This window comes from Halichoeres trimaculatus, unplaced genomic scaffold (assembly GCF_033239565.1).
Source record: "Halichoeres trimaculatus isolate MK-OKI-2021-1 unplaced genomic scaffold, fHalTri1.1 fHalTri1_scaffold_7, whole genome shotgun sequence".
NCBI classification, from domain to species: Eukaryota; Metazoa; Chordata; class Actinopteri; order Labriformes; family Labridae; genus Halichoeres; species Halichoeres trimaculatus.
This window is the reverse complement of record NW_027437185.1, coordinates 13,356,640-13,378,362: the sequence shown is the minus strand read 5'-3', so window position 1 is coordinate 13,378,362 and position 21,723 is coordinate 13,356,640. Positions and strand designations below refer to the sequence as shown.

Sequence of the window (21,723 nt, the reverse complement as noted above, 5' to 3'; positions counted from 1 at the left end):
AGCACTTACCTCGGCAGCCTTGGTTCATTGTCTCCTGAGCTGTCAGCCCTTTTCTGTTGCGCACTGTTCGAGGTGTTCATGCAGAAAAAGACCAGAGAGAACATTTAGATTAGTGTAAAGCTGATGCCAAAGCAGCTTTATGAAGGCTGGAGGAGTGTTTCATGTCCACTTCTTCTGCATTATTTTCCTCCTCTTGTCCCCCTTATGACTGGTTCCCATAGCAGTGCATCTGCATGGGCTTAGCTGGGTTAAGATGCGAGGCAGGGGTCAGGGCTGCAGAGTTTAAATCAGAGTCACAAGCCTCTACAGGGCTTCAAGCTTGTATTTACCTCTGATAACCCGCAGCTCCTATCAGTTTAGCTGGTGTTGAGACCTCAAAGAGGGTCAAGGAGGACTGGGAATCATGATTCACACATGCATGTGCTGACTTCACTTTGGAAACTTGTCCAACAGGATCTTAAAAAGAAAATCAGGGCAGTTTAAAAACACCTCAGATCTATATTTAAAGCAGGCACACTTTCATGATATTGATTAGAGCTCTTAGAAGAGCTCTTGTACATGAATGTCAAGACTTATCCAGTGCTGCAAGTAGTTCAATCACAGAATTTTAATTCCTTGGATAAATCATCAATGAGAGCAAAGGCTGTAATCTCCTCGGCTTGTAAGGGCAGAGAAAAGCAGCTGACCCTGGAAAATCATTTACCGGGACTTCAGATTAGGAACACAGACCCACACACACACACAGATAGAGCAACTTCCAGGCCACTGACGCTTGCATGTCTAGACTCATCTCCCTGCGCCTCATGCTTCTCTACAGTACACTCCATCCTTGACATTTCTGAGCCGTATCACTCCAACAATGCGGTGTACATCCAATAAAATATCAGGTAACCAAATAAACGGAAAGAATCTTCCCTGGATTAAAAGGAGACGCTCCATGGGCCGTAACAGAGATGTCAAGGTGAATGTGAAATGAGAAAAGGATCAATAGCCTTCATTATGAGGAGCAGGTTTCATGAGACAGGCCAGAACAGGTCAGAGATTCCTGTGGAAAGCTATGAATAGAGCGCTGTGAGAACCAACTTGGTATTGACACACAGGCAGGGCGGCTGAAGGTATGCTGAATGACTGAACGAGTGACAGGGCTATTGTACTTCGAGGACAGAAGCGGGAGGATTAGTCTCTCCCTGACACTGAGGGCTGAGATGGTCCACTGTGTGGAGGGAATCTGTCATCAACTGGGCTGCAGGTGGTCCAAAGGTCTGGGCAGGGCATTGGACCCTGTGAAGTGAGAAAACAAGACTTGTTTTCAGCAGGGAGCAGGCTGATATTTACCCTGGGTTACCCTGGAATCTGATTCTCTACACCTCCTCTCCTCACCTCACCTCTTTGTTCAGGAGCCACTTTCTCTCGTCCCAGAGGGCCAGCGCTCTGCAGCGAGGAGGAAAAGTGGTTTTCCCCCTGCAGAAAGAGAAAACAAGATTATGGTTTCTCAATTAGGAGGTAACTCTGACAACATGCAAGCCTGTGAGGTAGCAGCGCCGCCACACAAGGCCTGCATTTCTACGCTTGCAAATCCCTTGAAGCTCATTCAAAGGTGACCTGCCGATGACTGAAAGCATTTCTGGGCCAAGCCAGCTCTGCTAAATCATGAGTCTCAGTAAAGTTTGGATGAGTGTCTTATAAGGGCGTGATGAGACAGGCCTCATAAAGATGACGAAGAGCCCTGCATGTCACCAGCCCCTGCCAGGAAACCCCTGTGATGAACGAGGGCCAGGACACCTCGGCTAATAAGACTCATCTCTTTAATTGGCTCTATGATATGGCTGTGCAAATGGCCAAGGTGTGGGTGTGTGTGCCTGATGAATGTCCACATCTGCGCTGTGTCCATTTGTGAATGTGTGAGTGTGTGTGCATGAACAGGGCGTGTCTGCATGTGTATGTGTAGGCGGGTTGTCCATGCATGTGCCTGTGATTAGCTCATCCACTTGCGTCTGTGCTGATACAAGCCAGCGATGAGGTAGAGGAGCCTCATTAGAAAGAGAGCACTTCCACTGCTGGCCAAGATTTAACACCTCACCCAATAATAATTTATTCAATCTATTCTTAAGTATTGCATGCGCTGGTAGATAGGGGTTAGGTTATGTAAGAGTGCGACAGTGCCTAGTTTGAATGTGATATGATGGTAATTATAAATCCAAGTGAGACGACAGATGGCGAGGTACTTTAAAGGTTCAGCAGGTATAAGTATTACTACTCCACTGCTGCCAGATCAGTCCCCAGGAGAGTGAGTCGGGAAAACGGGAAAAATTGGAGGCAGTCGGAGACAAGAAGAGAGAGTGCAGACTCAGTCAGAGAGAGCTGGTCCTTGTTAGCACACCATTCATCAGCCTTGTGAGGTCACGGAGCCCTGAGGGGTGGCAGGTGACCCATCACCTCTCACCCCTGACCCTCAGCTAGCACCTGGAGCTGAGGTATTTCCTCATAACATTAACTTGTTACATTTTGTCTCAATAACCGTTTCATGACCGGAGGGGGCTGCGGCCTTTTAAAGCTCACGTTGAGCTGCCTTTAACGGCTGTAAATTTCACTATCTCTGCTTTGCATCGCAAGGAAAAAAATGCACCAGCCTGTTTCCCCTTTGGTTTCTCGCAAGGACGTATTTGGATTGCAGGAGGCGGCTGACCCAAGGCGCATGGGAGTGGACGCCACAGAGAGGAAGGAGGAAATGCAGAGAGGACAGGGAGGTACAGGAGACAGAATGGGAGTCGGAGGAGGGAGGTCAGGGTCACAGCTGCGATAAAGAGGTCAGAAAGAAAGATGTTGCTTCAGGCCGGCCGCGAGGAAAACAAACACCCCCCTAAAAATAGTCGGGAGACCTGTTCATCTTTCATTGCTGTTGCTTTAGCCAGGTGTGAACAACTTTCCTTTATGTTTACAGATCTGGAAGCGGCCAACTTCTTGTCAAAAACTTGGGTGAAAAATGTGTCCTGGGGCCTGCATCCTATCCTCTCTGGAGTTCACTGGCTTTTGGACAAGCGGAGTCACTGATTATCTTCACCCTTCAAATAAATATGACATGCTGGGTTTAAAGTCATATCTGACTGACTGTTAAATCTTCAACTCTGACCTCCTAGCCTGAGCCGAGCTGTTGACCTCCCCTCCCACCATATGTCTTAATTTCCTGTGAAGAATTCATCGTGAGCCAAGCAGAGCTGCTTGTAAATCAGTTTTTTTTTTTTTTTGTCTGGCTGATTGACAGATTGCGATGTGAATGGGCCCAAATGCTCCAGGCAAACAAGACAAGCAGGAACACACACCCCCCGTGCTGCTCTCCGCCTATCTTTCATTCTCTGTTTCTCTATATGCGCCCCTCTCTTCTTCCGGTACCCCTCCTTCCTTTATTTATGCCTGCAGAGCCACTTTGTTGTGCTTTTAGTGGCTGGGTTTGTAGATGGAGCAGATGCTGGAGCTGATATTCCCTGATCCTGCAGCGAGCTGAGATAAGAGCAGATTTATGCCAGAGTGAGGGAGCATGGGAGTAATTGCTGAGGCTTTGATGATGCGGCTGAGAGCACTCGTGTACCCTCGGCTGCTTACTAACAAGGACATCCTCAGATTTAGGAGTTTGTCTCTGTGGGTTTAAAGTGTGTGTGTTTTATTTTTTTTGGTGTATATCTTGGGTTGCCAAAAGTAGGGTTGTGCATTGGTGCATGTAAAGGTGCAATGCTCCCTTTGGGTTGTGAATGTGCACAAAAGCTGTGATTTTTTTTTTTTTTTTTTGAGGCGTGTCACAATTTCAGCATCATTTGTTTGTGTGTGGGCATCACACTGCAGACTACAGACCCTCCTCGGGGATTTTCTGGCCTATTTATTTATAGATGCACAATCACGATCTGCTGAAAACGTATGACATAATCAGGATGACAGATAACATTTTATCTGCAGATAAGGTTATCTCAATGGGATTTTCTTTGGTTCCAACGTGAGCGTATTTTCCTGGAAACAGATGACAGCAGCAGCGGCAGAAGCTGAAATAAAAGACAGTCTGAGGATGTTTCTCTCCCAGCCCGGTCATAATTAGTCTCCGGCCTGGATGCATGGCTTCCGTGTTAGCTCCTAAAGTATAAATACATGATCAAAGCTGGAGCAGCCCACTCTGTTAGACTCCACCTGCCAGGGGAAACAAGGCAGAGCTGATTAGGCTGCATGGGGCTGCTTTTATTCTGCACTCTGATTAGAGATGGACACTAATGGCTCTTCAGCTAAGCATTGAGGAGAGATGAATCATGTGCTCAGTGTCCCCAGGTGATGATGTCACTGAGGAGTTGTCGCTGACACCAGCCAGCAACAATGACAAGTTGATCCTCTGGGATTTGGAGCCTGACCCGACTCTTGACTGCTGTAAGTGGGCTCAGACAGAGCTGATATCATGTACACGCACACACACATGATCACACAGATGCCTAAGCGCACAATACACTCACTAATCTTATCTTTCTGCCTGCCCTGGCCGTCACCCCGGGTCTTCCTGTTTTTCTCAGGGGGCCCTGAAAGATTCCAAACTCTCCGCAGCCTTCAGTGGAGTCGTGTGTGTGGCTATTAGCTCTGCTTTGAGACACACTTTGAGGAGTATCTTCTGCACGGAGGGGTGATAAGTGGAAGATCATTAGAGGTCCTGAGTCGGAGCCAAACTAAATTAGATGACGCACACCACAAGATCATAACCCAGGCCAAAAGCAGTAAGGACACTGGGATCAAATTAGACGCTAAATCCCTCTGTATCATTTAGCAACAATAATTTCTTCAACCCGTCAGCTCTGTGGGCTACTTGTTTCAATTCCAATCCCACCAAAGAGAGCAAGCGCTCGGTTCAGAGGGGGAGAGCAATGAGTCAGATCCTCTGCTCCAATTATATCTGCATCCTGCAGTCTGCCCTTTTTAAGCAAACACACACACATCCTCGCAGAAGACAAAAACACACACGGGCAGGCAGAAAGACACACTTTGAAATCCACACTGCACGCATAGCTGCCAAGAAACGCATGTAGCAGTCAGAAAATAACAGGCTGGAAAACAGAATCACACACACACACTCACACACTCACACAGCACTTGAGCAGGAGCTTGTTGACCATCACACAGCCAAGGCACTGTGAAGAAGAGGAGGAGGAGGAGGAGGAGGAGGAGGAGGTGGTGGGGTGCTGAGCTCAGAGGTCGCTTTGAAGTTTCTATTCAGGTCTTTGTCCCATTCAGGCTGCTGGCAGTAGACATCTCTACTAGAGGCCTGGCCCCTCCCATCATCACACCGTGCCCTCACACACACACACACACACACACACACACACACACACACACACACACACACACACACACACACACACACACACACACACACACACACACACACACACACACACACAGCGTCAGAAAGAAAAGAAGGCACGTCCGCAGGTCCTGTCCATCACACAGGCCTTAATTAGAGTGGATTCGAATGCACCCTTTTGTACCCTTCTCACTCTCTCCTCTTTCTTTAACCCCCACCCTCACTCATTTCACCCTCTTTCACAGCTCCCACCCTCTCTTCTTCTCCCATTCCTCCCTCTTTCTCCTAACCCTTTCTCACTTTTGTTGCCCTCCTTTTTCTTGGCAGGGAGCGAGGCACCTCTTCAGACGTTTTCTTCTCTGAGCCCCCTTCTTTTCGCAATTTCTCTCTGTGCGCCCACCACCCTCCCACCCAGTCTGGAAGCTGAGTGTGACCTAATGTTTGACAGACAAGTAGCCTTGGAGAAAAGACTCATCTATCAGAGGCTTGTAATTCTATTAGAATGGACAGAACATCCCCCCCAGGCCACCATTTGGCATATTCTCTCCATCAATTTAGCTCTTCTCTAAACCCTCTGGGCCACGGGCCTACAAAATCCAGTTTACGCTAACAAATAATCACAGCGAGTTAATAACGTGTGTGTGTGTCTGTGTGAGTGTGTGTGTCCTAACTTTCTTCCTTCGTTTTCATCTGGAATTGTTGAGCGCCGAGCTCTTTGATATTTAGCATCAAAGAACAATTTCTCTTTTCAAATTCTAATCTCATCTGAGAAGCTAAAAAGGTATAATGGAGGGAACCGCGAGGAGTTAAGATAGGAGGATCACATCCAGCTACTAATCAGGATTGTTATCAAGATCCTAAGATGTTTATATGTAGACAAAAATGGTTACACGAAACATCCATTGTCTTGGCTTGTTATTAGATTTAATTACTGATATGAGAAGCGGGTCGAGAAGAGAAAAGAGGAGAAGAGGTTTAGCTTACATCTCCTGCTGGGATGTTAAATTGGGGAGGACATGTTTAGCGCAGATTGTTATTTGTCTGTAATCAGTGCTTTCCTGTCAGTCATGATAGCTGAGATGAGTAAGAAGAGGAGGTAGGGTGCAGAAAGAGAAGGAGAAGGGAGCGGAGGAAGACGTCTGGACAGCAATCAGGCTGTACCACAAACAGGAAATGGAAGTCTGCGGATGCCCCAGCTGTTGTGTTTGGCCTCCACGCTGCTGCAGTCAAATCAAAGCAGCATGAAAAGCTCATACAACAACTTTCAAGTGTCAGCCTCTGAAAATAGTCTGTTTACATTAACAGAGTTTTCCCACTGTTTGAGCCGACCCAGTGTTTGGAGTGAACCCATGTTGTTTGCATTTATGCTCTTGTGTTTCTTTTAGTGGACACTTTACTGTGCGTGAGGCGGATGGAAAAAAACATGCCGCTAAGTGCTCGTGGATGTGTGTGTGAGTGTTTGTAAGGGTGTGTTATCCCACTGGTTAATGGCTGTTCGATATTGATTACAGCTGGAACGTCCGAGTCACATGTTCCTCGTCCCCGTCTAGATAACAAGGGTTAACCACTTGACCCCTGCATGCCAAAAGGGCTGTACCTGGATCCATCGCTCGGGCTGTGGCCACATTTCTCAAAGCTCCACCGAGGCCGCAGCCCTCTGGTCTCTAGTCTGGCCCGTAGATCACTGCAGTGTCACGGAGCCACACTAGAGGGAAATGTGCCAGACTTCATTAAGGGCAGATTAAAAGCAAGAGGAGGCCACTTTAACTGTGATTTATTTTCACTGTGAGGTTGCTGGGCTGACTGAAGGCCCGCAGTGGCTTCATCCTGGAATGATGATGTCATGGTTTCAGTGTTTGCTAAGTGTAAATATCAGATTGGGAAGGGACTTTGTCCTCAGCTGCAGAGTTCATCTTGGAGTTTGAGAGAGGAAAACAAAAGCTGCTGAGAATGACTAACTATAATCCATGTCAGAGCTGAAACAAACCATTAGAAGAAGAACAGATTATTATTCTGCTATGTCTTTTCTAATCTATTCACTTATTCATCATTTCTTAGGAGGGAAATCCAAATATTAATATCAAATTCTTATCTGGTTTGTATCATTACAAGATTTCTGGACAAGCTTGATGTAATGCTCTTCTTTTTTTCTATCATGTGGATCTGTACTTTCTCTGATAGTCATTAAACTTTGTACTGACGTCCACAGTTCCAAGAGGACGAGCCCTTTAACCATCTCTTTTTTTAATCTATCACAAGGAAGTCACTGTTTTATTGTATGACATCTGTGCACACCAGAATTTTGTTGTTATCAGAAATTTTTTGATTACTTTTTATGGATGTTAAGATAATTTGTGTCATCAGAGGATGAATCGTAACACCTATTCATTCATTTCCATTCATTTTCCATAACACTTATTCTGTTCAGGGTCGCGGGTGGCTGGAGCCTTTCCCAGCTGCCTTAGGGTGAGAGGCAGGTTGCCAGTCAATCACAGGGCTGACGCATGGACAGACAATCTTTCACGCCTGAAAGACGCCTGGTGCTCTCAGCCCAGCGCGGCTCTAAATCTCTAGCCAGACTCTTCTCCTCTGTTGTGCCCAAACTGTAGAATGAATTATCTAACTCTATATGATCGATTGATAGAATCTTTTTATACTTTTAAGAGATATCCGAAGACTCATCTGTTAAGGGAACACTTGAGCGCTTAATCCGACCCTTCTCCTCTTTGTCCTCAGGGGTGGAATAAGTCAGAAGGTCTCAGACCCAGGTCTTGGTGAATTTTCAGCACTAATTAACAGATATTGTTGAAGGTTGAACTATATTGTTGCAGGAATTAATTCTGGTTTGTTGGCTGGATTATTCTACATGAAAACTTGGTCGCACAAACTAGGTTTTCCCTTCTGTCTAAATTCTTGCTTGTGTTGTTCGTCACTTGGACAAAAAGCGTCTGCTAAATGAAACTGTAGAGCTGTAGAAACACTCACACCTACGGATAATTTAGAGTCACTAATTGACCTGATGAGCATGTTTTTAAATTATGCGGGGAAGGAGGAGTACCCTAAGAAAACCCCACATGCACATAGAGAACATGCAAACTCCACAAAGAAAAGCCCACTGGGACAACTGGGAATCAAAGTGGCCTAACACCTATTTGATCCTGTAATTTTCCACCTTGTGCCACCACCCAGTCATCATTTTGGTTTGAATTATTGCCACAGCTTCCGAATGATCAGTGTATTTTTATAGACCCTTTTAATGTAGTGTATGTGCTTGCACAGTTTTGCTATGAAAATATGGCCATGCACAAAAGTGTCTCAAGCCAAACAAGAATATTTATGGTTTAAGTAAGCAGATATAAGACACAAGTAAGTGGATGAATATTAAGAGACAAGATATTTTTGTTATGGAAAACCTGTTTGAGCCAGAAAGAAATCCATCACGCCAGTTACGCAATGCTTTTGAATTTTTAATTGCCGTGACCACGTAAAAATCTCATCACCAAAAGCTAAAACCAAATTCTTCATCAACACAACAGCATTTGGGCTCAGGATTTGCAACATAGATGTGTTTGAGTGTCAAACAGAGGTCAGACACAGTCAACATGTTCAGTCTTTTGGTCTGAAGAGTGTCTCTGCTAAGTGAACACTGTTGCCCCATAAAGTTAAAATACAATATTTCTGGCTCTTCTCATAAAATGGTTTTGGTTGTGCAAAGGTTGCTTATGTTTAATTTGAAGTTCAATTTTCTCTATTTATGTTTGGAATAGACTGATCAACAAAGTTTTGAGATGATATGCACCTTCCTTAATAAATACATAGAAATGTTCTTACGTTGTGCATAAAATAAGTGCCTATGCAAAACCACCATCAGATTCATGACACATCCAATACCCACCTTGTTTATGTCAGTAAATAATTCTAAATTGACAGGGTCATCATCAAAAATGTGGCAGTTTAAAATTTACAAAGTCATATTTATAGTTGTAAACTAAGTAAATAATTTAAGATCCAGTTTTCTATGTTTGATAAGGGTGAATAGGCTTCAATTTCCTTGTTATTTCATACATTTGGACTATATAATTTTTTAGAATTCTATAATAGGCTTTTATCATTTTATCATCTGAAAGTAGTTTGAATATGTAATGCATTTAGTCAAATGAGTATATGTTTACATTTTCTGAGAAAGTTGAGTGTCATCATTTGAGTGTACACATACTCTGAGGAAATCATATTTTTTGTTGTTGGCAGTGTAAAGATACATACAAATAGGAATATATTGAGGAATCTTAGATTTGTGCTTCAAACATTTTTATGCTTAAAAAAATATTTTCTAACTTATGGGCAACAGTGTACATTCACTTTTTTCATGGGGGACAAATCTGATTAAGACATTTTGACAGATGAAAACATAAAACTAGGATGTTTTTTATGCTGCGTCATCATAGGTGATGTGTTGACAATCATTGTTCCTGAATTTCCTGAAGTGGCAACAAGTCAAGTTTGAACTCTTTTGTGTCTGCTACGTGTTTAAAGTTTCTAGACGATAGATCTTTTTACTTTTTATCATTTAACTTGTTGCTTTAATCCCCTTTGCAACCACTGAGTAGACATTTGATGTGTCAAGTGAAATATCTATGGTCATTTGAGTAACTACTTGGCGAACCAAAGGCACTCCAGCCAGCAATAACATACTAAGCAGGTGAAAACACTTCCTTTGCCATTTTTAGTTCAGCATGCTGTGTTTAGCGTATGTTACAGAGCTTCACTGCCCCTCACAAAACCACTAACATTTGGATTTTTTAGTTGTAAGTCTGTAGATGTTAGTTGGACAAAACATAAACTCCTCATTTTTAAGATGGTGGTGTTCTGCATTTTCTGCATACAAACCAAAATGATTAATTAATGACGAGGAAAACATTTATGAATAATGAAACACATTCTTCGGTCTCAGACCTGCTCCACTTTGAGGGGTCTGAAGATTGTGTGTATGTGTTTGAGCTTCAGTGGTATGAAAGTACATTTAGACTATTAATAGAAGCACTAATCACAGCCACATATACACATTAACATGGTGACCTCGTTTCTTGAAAATGCTCCTGTTCCATAGGTGGCTGTCTGAGGGGGTGAAGAAAATCAGACTGGCTTCTTGTGATGTGTGAGACTGAACATAAAAGCGAGCATGAATACACTCTTTGCCAAAGATCCCTGCTTAAGTAGGCTACACAGATCTGCTGTAAAGCTGGTGTGTGCTGTTTGTGTAGTGTCATGTGAAAAGTCCATTATCTCCTACATATCCTTCATAATCCCCTTGTGCTGTACATGATGTGTTTTTCTTCTTGTGTGTGTGTTGCGTGTTGTTAAAGATTAGTTCTGATATCTTCCTGAGGCAGTCTCTGTATTGTATTGCGATGCCCCTGTGGGGTTATGTTGCTTTGCAGAGTCCAGGCTGTGTTTTGATGGCACTTTTACAACAACAGCATGGCATGTCCACTGTCACACTCCTGGAGCCATCTCCTCATTGGCCCCTCATTTTGGCTGCAGCTGTGGCATTCAACAGCACCCAATAGGAGGCCTCTCATTGGCTCACAGCAGATCAGGTATCTCCCTCTGACCATGTGATTGGTCAGCAAGGTATCAGGTATCCCAGACGTCCAGGCCGTCAGACGGGACATGCCAGCTCTGTGGCAACTGGCCTGTGTTTGCTGTTACTGTGACAACACTTCTGCGGGTTATGTGCTGGCTTCTGAGGATGCAGCGATGGCAGAACTCCAGCAGCAGTTGTAGTACAAAGAAAAACTTTATGACCTCTTAACACCTTTTCCTCTCTTCATGCACCTTGGACATAGGTGACACCATGCCAGAAATCCATACTGTGCTCCAGGCGCACACACACACACCACACCTCACCTCACACCACACGCATTCACTGAGATAAACTGAGCACATAATTGTTCAGGTGTGAAGTTGATTATTGTTTTACAAAGATTTATGGGCTGTCAAGGCACAACAGGATGTTATAAAAATAATTCCAGGAAACACAAGACATGTCTTTAAATGCCTGTTATCCTTCCTTTCCAATTATACTGAATTCCCCTCCTGTATGCTGGGAATCGATTCCATCACAGCCATTAGGGGGCGGCATTGATTGAGTAAATGCAGGAAAATTAAGAGAAAGTCCCCTGCTTCTTCTTCTGTCTCCCTCATACACACACACACTCACAGGCACACAAAGGGGGCACAGACATGGACATGATCAATTATGTGTCAAGCATTTCTTCCTCAATGAATGAATGGCCCAGTGACTATAGGCTACCGACCGTCTATTGTCTACTGACACTGGAGACTAAGTTCTCATGCAGTTCATTATCCCAAACGGGGACAACTAGAGAGAGATCCAAAGAGAACATTAATCATCATTCCTTTCAAGGGGGAAGAAAGAAGAGACTGAAATAACAGGTAACGTGAACCAATACCGTTAATTCTAAACATGGTTGCAAGAACAAAGTGCGAATAAAAATAGAGAGGTAGATTACAGTTTAGACTGAAATTACAGCCTGGTTATAAATAGAAAACATCGCATATTCTCAAAGACAGACATAATTATAATGCTCTATTGTGGCGTAAATGTTAAGTGCAAGATTTTCAGGGACAAGCAGATCCAGGACTTAAAGGGGCCAAACTTTTCCTCCTGTTGGCACTTTTACGCACGCTCCAATAGCCTATCACGCTCCTTTTCCTCACCAAAGCTTTCTCTATGACGAATAACTTCAAAGTCCATTTCAATTTGGGTCGATGGCTCGGGCCGTGGTGGTGGTGGGGTAGTGGAGATGAGGGGTCAACCCAATAACAGACTCCTCTCCCCTCCCTCCATCTAACCACCACCACCACCACCAACCCCTCCACGTCCCCATAAATGCCTTTGCTTCCTGCTTCGGACAGAGCGCTGTGATTGGCCGCGGCTCTCACTGTGGGCTGTCCCCCCTCAGCTCTCCTCGACTCGGGTTACAGTTGAGCTCGAGCTGCTGCACTAACCGGAGCGCGGAGACTGTTGTTCACCGTTTAAAGAAAAAGAGACACACACCGGCATGGAAACGTTGGCAGGCGGATTTAGAGGCGCCGAGCGGGCTGGTGCGCAGGTATAACCTTCCGTCGGCACTTTTTGTGTCTGAGCAGCAACAACAAACAAGGCGCGGAGACGTTGTGTTTTTACGCACTGGCCACGCAGCATGCCAGAGTTGGAATAGAAGCAGCCCCGCTGGAGCGCAACACGCACGCGGAACGGCGCTGAGAGCCGGGAGGGATATTTACAATAGAAACTCAAATCCGTTGCGAAGAAGAATAGCAAGGGGGAGGAGGAGTGAAAGATAACACTGGAATGAAGTGGACCTCGGGATTCCCAGCGTGCTGCGGAGTTGTGACTGATGGATGAATGTGGTCATCTGTAGGCTATAAACAGCGACAGGTACAGACACCATCAGAGGAGCTTTGACAAAGACTCAGTGCAGCGCTTCATCGGCAGACGCATCGCCAAACTGTGGCTCTAGAAACTGCACTATCGCTTAGATCTGTTTCTCCTCTCATCAGATCGCACCCTTCAGTTGTCTCTGCAAAGTAATAAGGTCGAGAGGGCTGTTTTTGTCTCAGCTACAGGTCAAGCAGGACACTCGGGGGGCTGCTGTCCTCCCAGATCCCACCAAGAACCGGGGGCTTCTCTCCACGTCCTGCGGACAGTTCAGTCAAGGACACGGGGGCCTGGAGCAGATTTTTAAGAAGTCGGACAGAAGGACATGTATCTGATATCGACCTCACATGCTCCCGACTGATCGTAGCTCACCTTCCCACCGGGCGAACCACAGAGAAAGGCTGCCAGGCGCACTGTCCGACGCTCTGAGTTACTGGCTCACTGTCTGTTCAACAAGCAGAATGGCGGGACTCGGTTGTTGGAAGTATTATCTCTGGATCTTTATTTTAATGTGCAGGTCGGCGTTACCTTCTGCCAAATCGCTGGAGACTATAATTTGGAGCTCGCAGAATTCCAAGTAAGTCTCCTATTTCATTTGTACAAGCATACCAAACTCTCGGGGTGTGTGTGTGTGTGTGTGTGCGTAATGGAGGGCTGACATTACTGGAAAAAGTTGCCATTGTGTGTTGGGTTAAATGTTCTGTTAAATGTGGCAATTATCTTAAAAAAGATCATAATTTATTTAGATGTAATTGTCATTCCTGTGCCGCAGAGTTCTGTGTTGACTTAATTCTCAGAGGGGAATTTCCAAACACCACAGAAACACAACAGATACACGCATAGACAACAAACAGTAGGCCTCACTTAAAACACAATGATAGATGGATAATTATGGCAATTTATGAGTATATTACAGGCTCCCTTTTATTACAGATTGAGGGCAAAGTCTGCTTCAATGCTGCGTTTACGACTATCTTAAAGTCGAGGGAGTTTGTTCACTTCACTCCTTGACTTTCTTGTAAATGATGTAATTAACTGAACAGACAATGGAGGGGAAAAGTCAAGGAAGGAGTGCCAACTGTGTCAAGATGTAGCCCAGTAAACTAGATCGAGGACTTTTCCTCTCCTCAGTCCGTCTCAGGAGTCATGAATGTGGGCTGCTTCTCTTCTGAGAGAGGCCCACACTGACAGCGTCCCAGCTCTCCACTGAGTGATTTCAGTTTGCCCACACAGAATGTGTGATAAGATGGTTCCAGATATAAGTGCAAGAAAAAAGAAAAAAATCAAGGGGCGAGTTTCTCAAAAAGCAAGCAGCTGAAGCCAGACACATTTTCTTCAAATTCATTTTTGTTCCCTGAGTAACAAGCAGAGTGAGCCCAGACTGCTGATAATAAAAACTGCTCTGGTAACAATTATCACCCACTTAGACTTGACTCCCACATTTGCATGATGTTGGAACGAACACATACAGGGGAAAATACAGTGAAAAGGAGAGGAATGAAACCCTCGCCTGTGTTTCTGCATGGGGCCGGGAGCTGACCTTCATGTGAGCTCGCAGCACCGAGGGGAAATGGAGAGTAGCTGGAGCAGATTATAACTAGAACTTACCCATTCAAGTGAATCCATGATTTATCCCCCAAATGTCAGATGTCATAGGAGCTCGTTGTGCAGTCACTGGGTATGAATATTGCTGCCATGTTCACCGGAGTGTGTATAGATATGTGTGCAAGTATATATATATGTGTGTGTGTGTGTGTGTGGCCTGGTCCTAATGGTAAGACTACTACGGCCCATCAGCTTTTATTTGACTATGGCAGCAGAGGTAGTGGAACAAAGAGCGTCATCAGACACAGATAAAAGACCCACACATACCCCATATGCACAAAAACCCACACCTTGTGTCAGTCCTGGGAAGACGGATGAAAAAAAGTGGGGGAGACATTTATTGATTGATGATGTCACCTGCAGGGAATGTCTTAGAAGGTTGCCACGCTGGTTTAAGGATTGAAGGATCATTTCTCCATCTGTTTCTCCACTCTGCTCCTTGTAAAATCCCCATGCCGGCTGAATATTTCATAAAGTTCACAGTGGAACAATAATGCACTCTGCAAAGTGTTCTCTCAACCTAATTATCCTGCTGCTCTGCGCTTACAAAACAATAGACAATTATCTTGCTGTGTGCAGGCTTTGCAATAACAAAAGACAAACCTGTTTTTCTTCTGAAATGTATCAGTCAGCAGCGGCGTCCGATAGGCAATAAAAAAGGGAATACTTGCACAGCAATCAGCATCTGTCTTCACTGTTTGTTGTTTTAAACTCCGTCTCTTTGTCTCGGCTGATATTACAGCACAGCGATAACCGAGGCAGAGCGGCCTATAGAAATGTACAGTACACTATCTAGTGACTTATCTAGATTTACGACTTCTTACTTCCTGTTCCCACTTTGGGGAGCTCTGCTGCCTCAGCTAATAAATTAATCTGGCCCTCCACTTGCACACTGTACCACATACACACAGACTGTAACAATGCAAGCGCCTCCCTACAGGCCATGAGTTATGAGACAAAGTATAGGAAACCAGCAGGTTTGGGCCACTATGGTGTGTGTGTTTTTCCTATTTTTATGTGTGTGTGTGCTGGCTTACGAGCGGGCCCCTCCAAGCGGTCCTGCTGTTATGGATTTCCATGTGAGGATGCCATCAGTCCCGCTCCTGCATTATCAATAACTGGGGTTTGCTTAATTGATTTCCTCCCAGCGTGCTTGAGCAGGCAACATACATCATCACCGTGGCCTCGTCTGGAAATAAGACGGAGAAGGAGAAGCAGAAACATCCTGGAGTGTAAACTTTGCTGCGGGATGTATGAGACCTTTTTGATATTTAATTTGAGGGTGGATGAGTGAAATGGCGAGAGGGTAGAGCGGAGGGGGGATTCTGGGTGAAGGAGCAGCCGTGCAGAAGAAGGCTGGATGTGTCAACGTCCCCAGTCGGTAAAGAACCGTCTAACATTTGATCAGAGCAAATCGGATTAGTTCTCATTTAGCTGAGTGGGATTACGCCAGAAAATGTCACTTTGTTATGACTGATCACGTCCCATCGGTTTTTCTGAGGCTAGCACAGCAATGTACAGGCGTACTTTATACATACACTCACACTCACACACACACATCTCACAGTGTGCTCAGGAATGCTGCAGTGATGCCAATTTAATGATAATCTGACAAGGTTGCTATGACTGGCTCCTGCACGTCCTCTAACCCTCCTTCGCTAATATTTACCTCATGACCTGGAGCCACCGCAGCCTGTTTGCAGCAGCTCAGGAGACAAACAAGATGATGGGAGAGGTAGAGAGATGGGAAACACTCAGGCACACCTTTGAAAACACACGGCGAGGAAACAGCCACAGGCTGGCCGGGAGTCTGCTGCACTGGTTTTGAACTCCTCACATTTTAAGCAAGGCTTGGAAACAGTTTGCAGACATTCTCTGGCCTCCGTGTCGGATTCTGAAGCCCACAAAACAGCGTAACAGGGGGAGAGAGGTGTTTGTGTCGATAAGCTGAAGCCTGTGTTGCTGAGGGTCTTTACTTACTCATCTCATTTTGTGTCTATTGACCTCAGCTGCCCGGCTCTCAGTTTAACAGCTCACTGGTTTGGTTTATAGCGTGATTGTGTGGTTTGAAGGTTGAGTGAGTTTGATGATTAAGCTGGATTTGATTAACACTTGGTTATTAAGTGACATTTAACAAACATATTTTTTCAAACCAGAAAATAAAGGTTGAGGTTTTTTTTTCTTTAGCAGAAATAAAACTTGGAGCTGTAGAGGCGGAAAGTTAGTGTGAAATTTATCTTAAAAAATACATAATCTCATACAGCTGCAATTATGAGAAAAGGTGCAGACAAGGCTAAATTAAAGTTCAAGTTTTGTTTCCATAATTAGCTTTCCGCCGATAAGATAATTGGTGGGAAAAATCGCTTTTCCTTGGAGGTAATTAGAAAAAAAACAACCACCTGCCTTATCTTTGTTTTAGAAACAGATACAATCACAACAAATTTTCAAACACTTTGTTCTCCAGCGCTGAGTAACCTTTGGCTCCAGCAAAGTGAAGTTTTTAACAGCTTTTCTGCGCTGACATTTAGAAATAAAAATGTCAGAATCCACCATGAGGTTTCAGTAGGAGGTTAAAGAAAACAAGCCGCCGCTGCAGAACCTGAAACTGACGCAACCTGTTGAACAAGAGCCGGGTGAAACTTCAGGACGAGACCAGAAACAGGATTACGGTTCCTCGCGAAGACGCCCCTCATGCTCGCTGCAGAGTGGGTCGCTGCTGAGAGGGTCAGAGGCCTGTTTTTGTTTCTCCCCTGCCCTGCGCCCTGCTGCTTGCCCCCTTTACCCCTTGTGAAACACACCTTCTCTCTCCTATCCTCCCTGAATCCCCCCTTTCTCCCCCTTTCCACTCTGATCGTGTTTCCCTCTGATAAAGATCTCATTACACACAGAGAGGACTTAGAGCCCGAGCCCCACTCAGAGAGACAGAGAGAGGGCCCGACCAATAAGAAATACTTGGGGAAAGCAACTGGCCCACGGTGCTGTAAAGGCTCCCTGTGTCTCCCAGTGAGGACAGCTGCGTCTGCTTTTATGTGTGTGCACTTCTGTGTGGACATGTCTGTTGTTTCAGCGGCGTGCAGCGTCAGACTCTTCATTTGGTTATCTTCGTGAGGCACCTGGGCTCAGAAAGGGGTTCCAGCGCTTTAGGTTATTTCAGGGAAAAAATGCAATTTTTCCATCATGGCTTTTCTCCCCAGATGGACTCACTTTATCCGCTGGTGGTTTGGCTGCCACATCACTGAAAACTGATCATTCTGCTTTTGTGTCTGATGATGCGTTCATTTCTTTATATTCATGCGGTGGTGAGCGTGATACCCGCTCTCAGCCCCCCTGCTTGGGGATAAGAAGCATTTGCAACAGATTTTGCACTTTTATCTTTTGCATGTTTTCAGGCCCTTCTTGTCTCAGCGTCTGACGGTTGCATTTGGTTTTCTTTTAAGACAAATCATGGAGACTGATTCACAACTGGAAGAGCAGCTGAATGCAATGAATCACTGGAAAAGGAATGGAAGAGATGAGTCAGTTAATCAGTTAGCTGATCAAAAACAAGCAACAGCCACTTTGATAATCCATCTTGATTTGGCAACATTGATAAAATCTTCTGTATAAACCACATGAAATATGTTGCAAAATCTTACAATAATAAGAGACACAGTGGAGAAACTATTTATGCTTAAACTAATGAGTCAGGGATGTCCTTAGGTTGTCTGTATCTATTAATCCAGGGAATTAAAAACCTCACATTTCAAAATGCTTTGTCGGATTAATTTGACTAACTCTTATTACAGCGGAATGAAACCACAGCTGGTTATGTACTATAGAGATTATAAAGTCCTCTTACTGTCGACAAAATGATATTTACTCATGGGTATAATTGGCTAAATTACCCACACCTATAATTACAAATGAATCACCTCTCAGTGTTCAAACAAAACGTTTTTGTTCCAACTTCCACAGCCAAATCAAAATTTGCCACATTTTAGTTTCACTCTTTTGCCCACATTTTTGGGACTAAATGACTGAAAACTATCAGTGAAAATTGAAATAATCACTTTCTGCCACCTGATAACAGATAACCCATGCATTTTCTTCCTCCCGAGAAGCAACGATTACATTTTTCAGACTCCCACGTAGGCGTGTCAGACATGAGCTTAGGTTGTCTTTTGTGAGTCACAGAATTATGAGACACCTGTTGAAACTTTGTGCTTCTCATTATAATTATTGCTGTAATAAAACCACATTATCCAAGACTCAAGTGGTCCAAAACAAACACAAAGAATAGGATATCTGGACTTTGTCCAGTAATTTTGGTAAGTAGTCACTCAATTATTTTGCAGAGTAATTTGCAGCTCATTTCATTTTTTTACTTTTATGTGTTCCTTCAGCAATTAAAAGACACTGAGTCTCGTTGAAAGGAACAAGTATGAGCTTATGGAAGTGAATGAGTGCTTGAGAGAGCACGTTGTAGTGCCATTGTTCTTTGTCCAGCCACAGTGGAGCATTAAGGAAGTGTTAGAAGCGTGCCAGTGTGCCCTCTATGAAAGTGCTGAGGGCCGAGCGGTGGACGAGTGTGGAGTGGCTGAACAGTGGCTTCCTTACAGGCAGTTAGCGACCCGGCTTCATTAGACGGAGGCCTGGCTGGCAACAACCAGGAAGTTCCCATCAGCACCAACGCTGCCAAGCATAGGCACAGGCGTTGGAGCTGGAAGGCTTCCCTTAAGATCTCCTCTTGTCTGGGCCTCAGCTGAAACAAGTGAGAATGTGGAGATGCAGAGTTACAGGAAGTGGGGGAAAGAAGTTGGGCAAAAATGGGGAAAAGTCTGCCTTTTGTTTGCCATCTTGGTTCTTTTACATAAGAGAAGCTGAAAATAAGGGGATTAAACAGGAGAGGAAAGGAAGCTGATGTAGAGTGTTGAAACGCGGCCCTGAGCTCAACCGCACATCCTTTCAGTCCAGCGTAGAGCTCCCAGATTACTTCCATGTGTCAGTGCGAGGGGGAAAGAGAGGGAGAAAGGAAGAAAGGGGGACAGCCAGAGAGAAGTTGAGCGATTGAAAAGCGAGCGGACCGGGATTGGTGGAGATCAGCGGCGGTGTTGGACAGTGGAACGGATCTGTGTGACAGCCATCTCTAAAACCATTACCCCTGCGGCTCCGACTCGGGAACTCGTAACCTCCTCCTCTGGACTGACCTCATAGACTTAACTCTTTCTCAGAGAACCCCTCTGTGCTGTGGAGGCAGACCTGATCAGACGCCAGGCCCAAGCAGCGGGCAGGCAACCTTTACAGCCAGCTGCACTGCAACTTCTGTAAGACGTCATGAGTTGTCACGGGCATACAGGAGACAAGGGAACCGTTTTCCCCACATTTGTGACACTCCAAAGACTTTTGTTGGAGGTTTGTGTGCCAGCACTTTGGGGTAGGGGGTAAGGCATTTCAACAAAATGACAAAAATAGGAGAGATGGGATTAGGAGAGCATGTTCATTGACAAATAAAAAAGTTGTGGTTTTGTAGAAAAAAATGTAGGCTGTAAATCGTCACACACTGGACTGGGTAACTTTAACTCATTTCTTTAGTGCTGTGGAACAAAACTTCAGACCTGTTATTTGAGATGTCTTTCATTTAAGTATAATTCTCATCTGGGATAGTTATGTCGGCAACTTTGGAGGAGCTTACCACCACAAAAGTAGAAGAGAACAGAAAAAGGCAAGAATTTTTTTGACACAAAAGTTTGTTTTTCAATAGTAACTTCAAAATTCAAATAAATAAATAAATGTATTATTTATTTATTTTATTTATTTATTTTTTAGAGCAATGTAGGTGGAAAGACTCTTAAAGATGTTGAAAAAATTAAAGTAATATACCATTATGGGATAGCATGAAAAAAAAGATTATTATACAATTCATCATTTTTTTTTTTTTATGTCAAAGTTAGTCTTGAGGTTTTTTTTCTTTTTTCTGGGAAGCACACATTTAAGGAAAAAAAACAACAACCTTTAGTTCTGTTAATTTATATTTTTGCCAAGCTTTCCTAAGTTAAACTTTCCACAAAAATACACAAACCTAATTTTTTTATTATAATATAATATAATATAATATAATATAATATAATATAATATAATATAATATAATATAATATAATATAATATAATATAATATAATATAATATGAGAATATAAAAATACCATAATTTAATAAAATGAAACATATTTCATTGTAACTGTTGAATGTCTTACCTGTAGCTCTTGAAAAGAGTCTCAGTTTTGGAGCAGATAAGATTTCAGAGGCTGGATGAAGCATGACCAAACCCTGCCAGCTCTGAACGTATCATTAATGATCATCATGGCGCTCTTTGTTCACTGTTATGAGTATCCTAATGGAGTGACAGTGTAATTGAATGGAGTGGTGGGATAATAGAATGATAAAGTAATGGTGTAGTGTGGTAGCAGTCCCTTTTCCCAGGGGATACCCCCCGTAAGTGTGTCAGTATGGCAGATGGGCGGTCTGTAAACCCCCCCTTCCCATGTTAATTATAAAGCATCATAATCCATCTATGGCATACAGAGGCAGGACATGGAGACTATTAGGGGGAGCATGGAAATGGCACAGTGTATAATCCTCAGGACTTTACCACTATTAGGCTCCCCAGGCATCGAGCAAAAACCACTCATTTCTCCAGTAATCTTGTTCCAGCAGTCCCATTCTGCTCTGTGTGTGTGTGTGTGTGTGTTTGGGGGGCTGTGTGTGTGTGTGGCTGTAAATTCTCTGATGTTAACTGGAAGTTTGATTTATCTTTGATTTTTACCCATTTTATCTTTTTTTCCCACCATGCCCACAGGCAAAGACAGACAGCCTAAAAAGTATTCGAGCTTATGTGTGTGTGTGTGTGTGAGTGAGTTAGTGTGTGTGTATGCATGCCTCTGTTAACCCATTCTGCCAAGTTTTGGCTCAGCCTTTTCTAAGCAAACTCCCAGCATGATCCCAGTCCCCCTTGTGCTGGTGAGAGGAGCTGGAAGAAAAGGCCTTTGGGGACTCCTGCAGGCTCCCAGGCCCGGCCCAGGCCCCTCCGCCCACGAGGGCCGGGCCTGGGATTTGCTGCGCGCCGGGGCTCTGTGTGGCAGCTGTGACTGACGCTTCAATCGCCTCTCCCCGGGACACCCCAGTGCAACCCTGCATTCCCTTTCACACCTCGGAAACGGGGGGAAAAAGACAATTACACACATATTCAGCAACCTCCCTCTCTCAGTCGCTCCTCAATGCTGCATTCCTGATGCACGGCTATTTACCAGACCTATAAAAACATTTCTAAAGTTCCTCTGTTCTGCAAATAAGTCC

General features: G+C 44.3%; 1 protein-coding gene across 1 annotated transcript in view; it reads left to right on the top strand.

Moving 5' to 3' along the window:
• The first annotated feature begins 12,278 nt into the window (after nt 1-12,278).
• efnb1 (ephrin-B1) overlaps nt 12,279-21,723 on the top strand; it is a 64,011-nt gene continuing 54,566 nt past the window's right edge. The window contains exon 1 of the mRNA XM_074674624.1: nt 12,279-13,365. Coding sequence (XP_074530725.1) covers nt 13,136-13,365 — 230 coding nt within the window. The 5' untranslated portion in view covers nt 12,279-13,135. The remainder of the gene's footprint in view (nt 13,366-21,723) is intronic.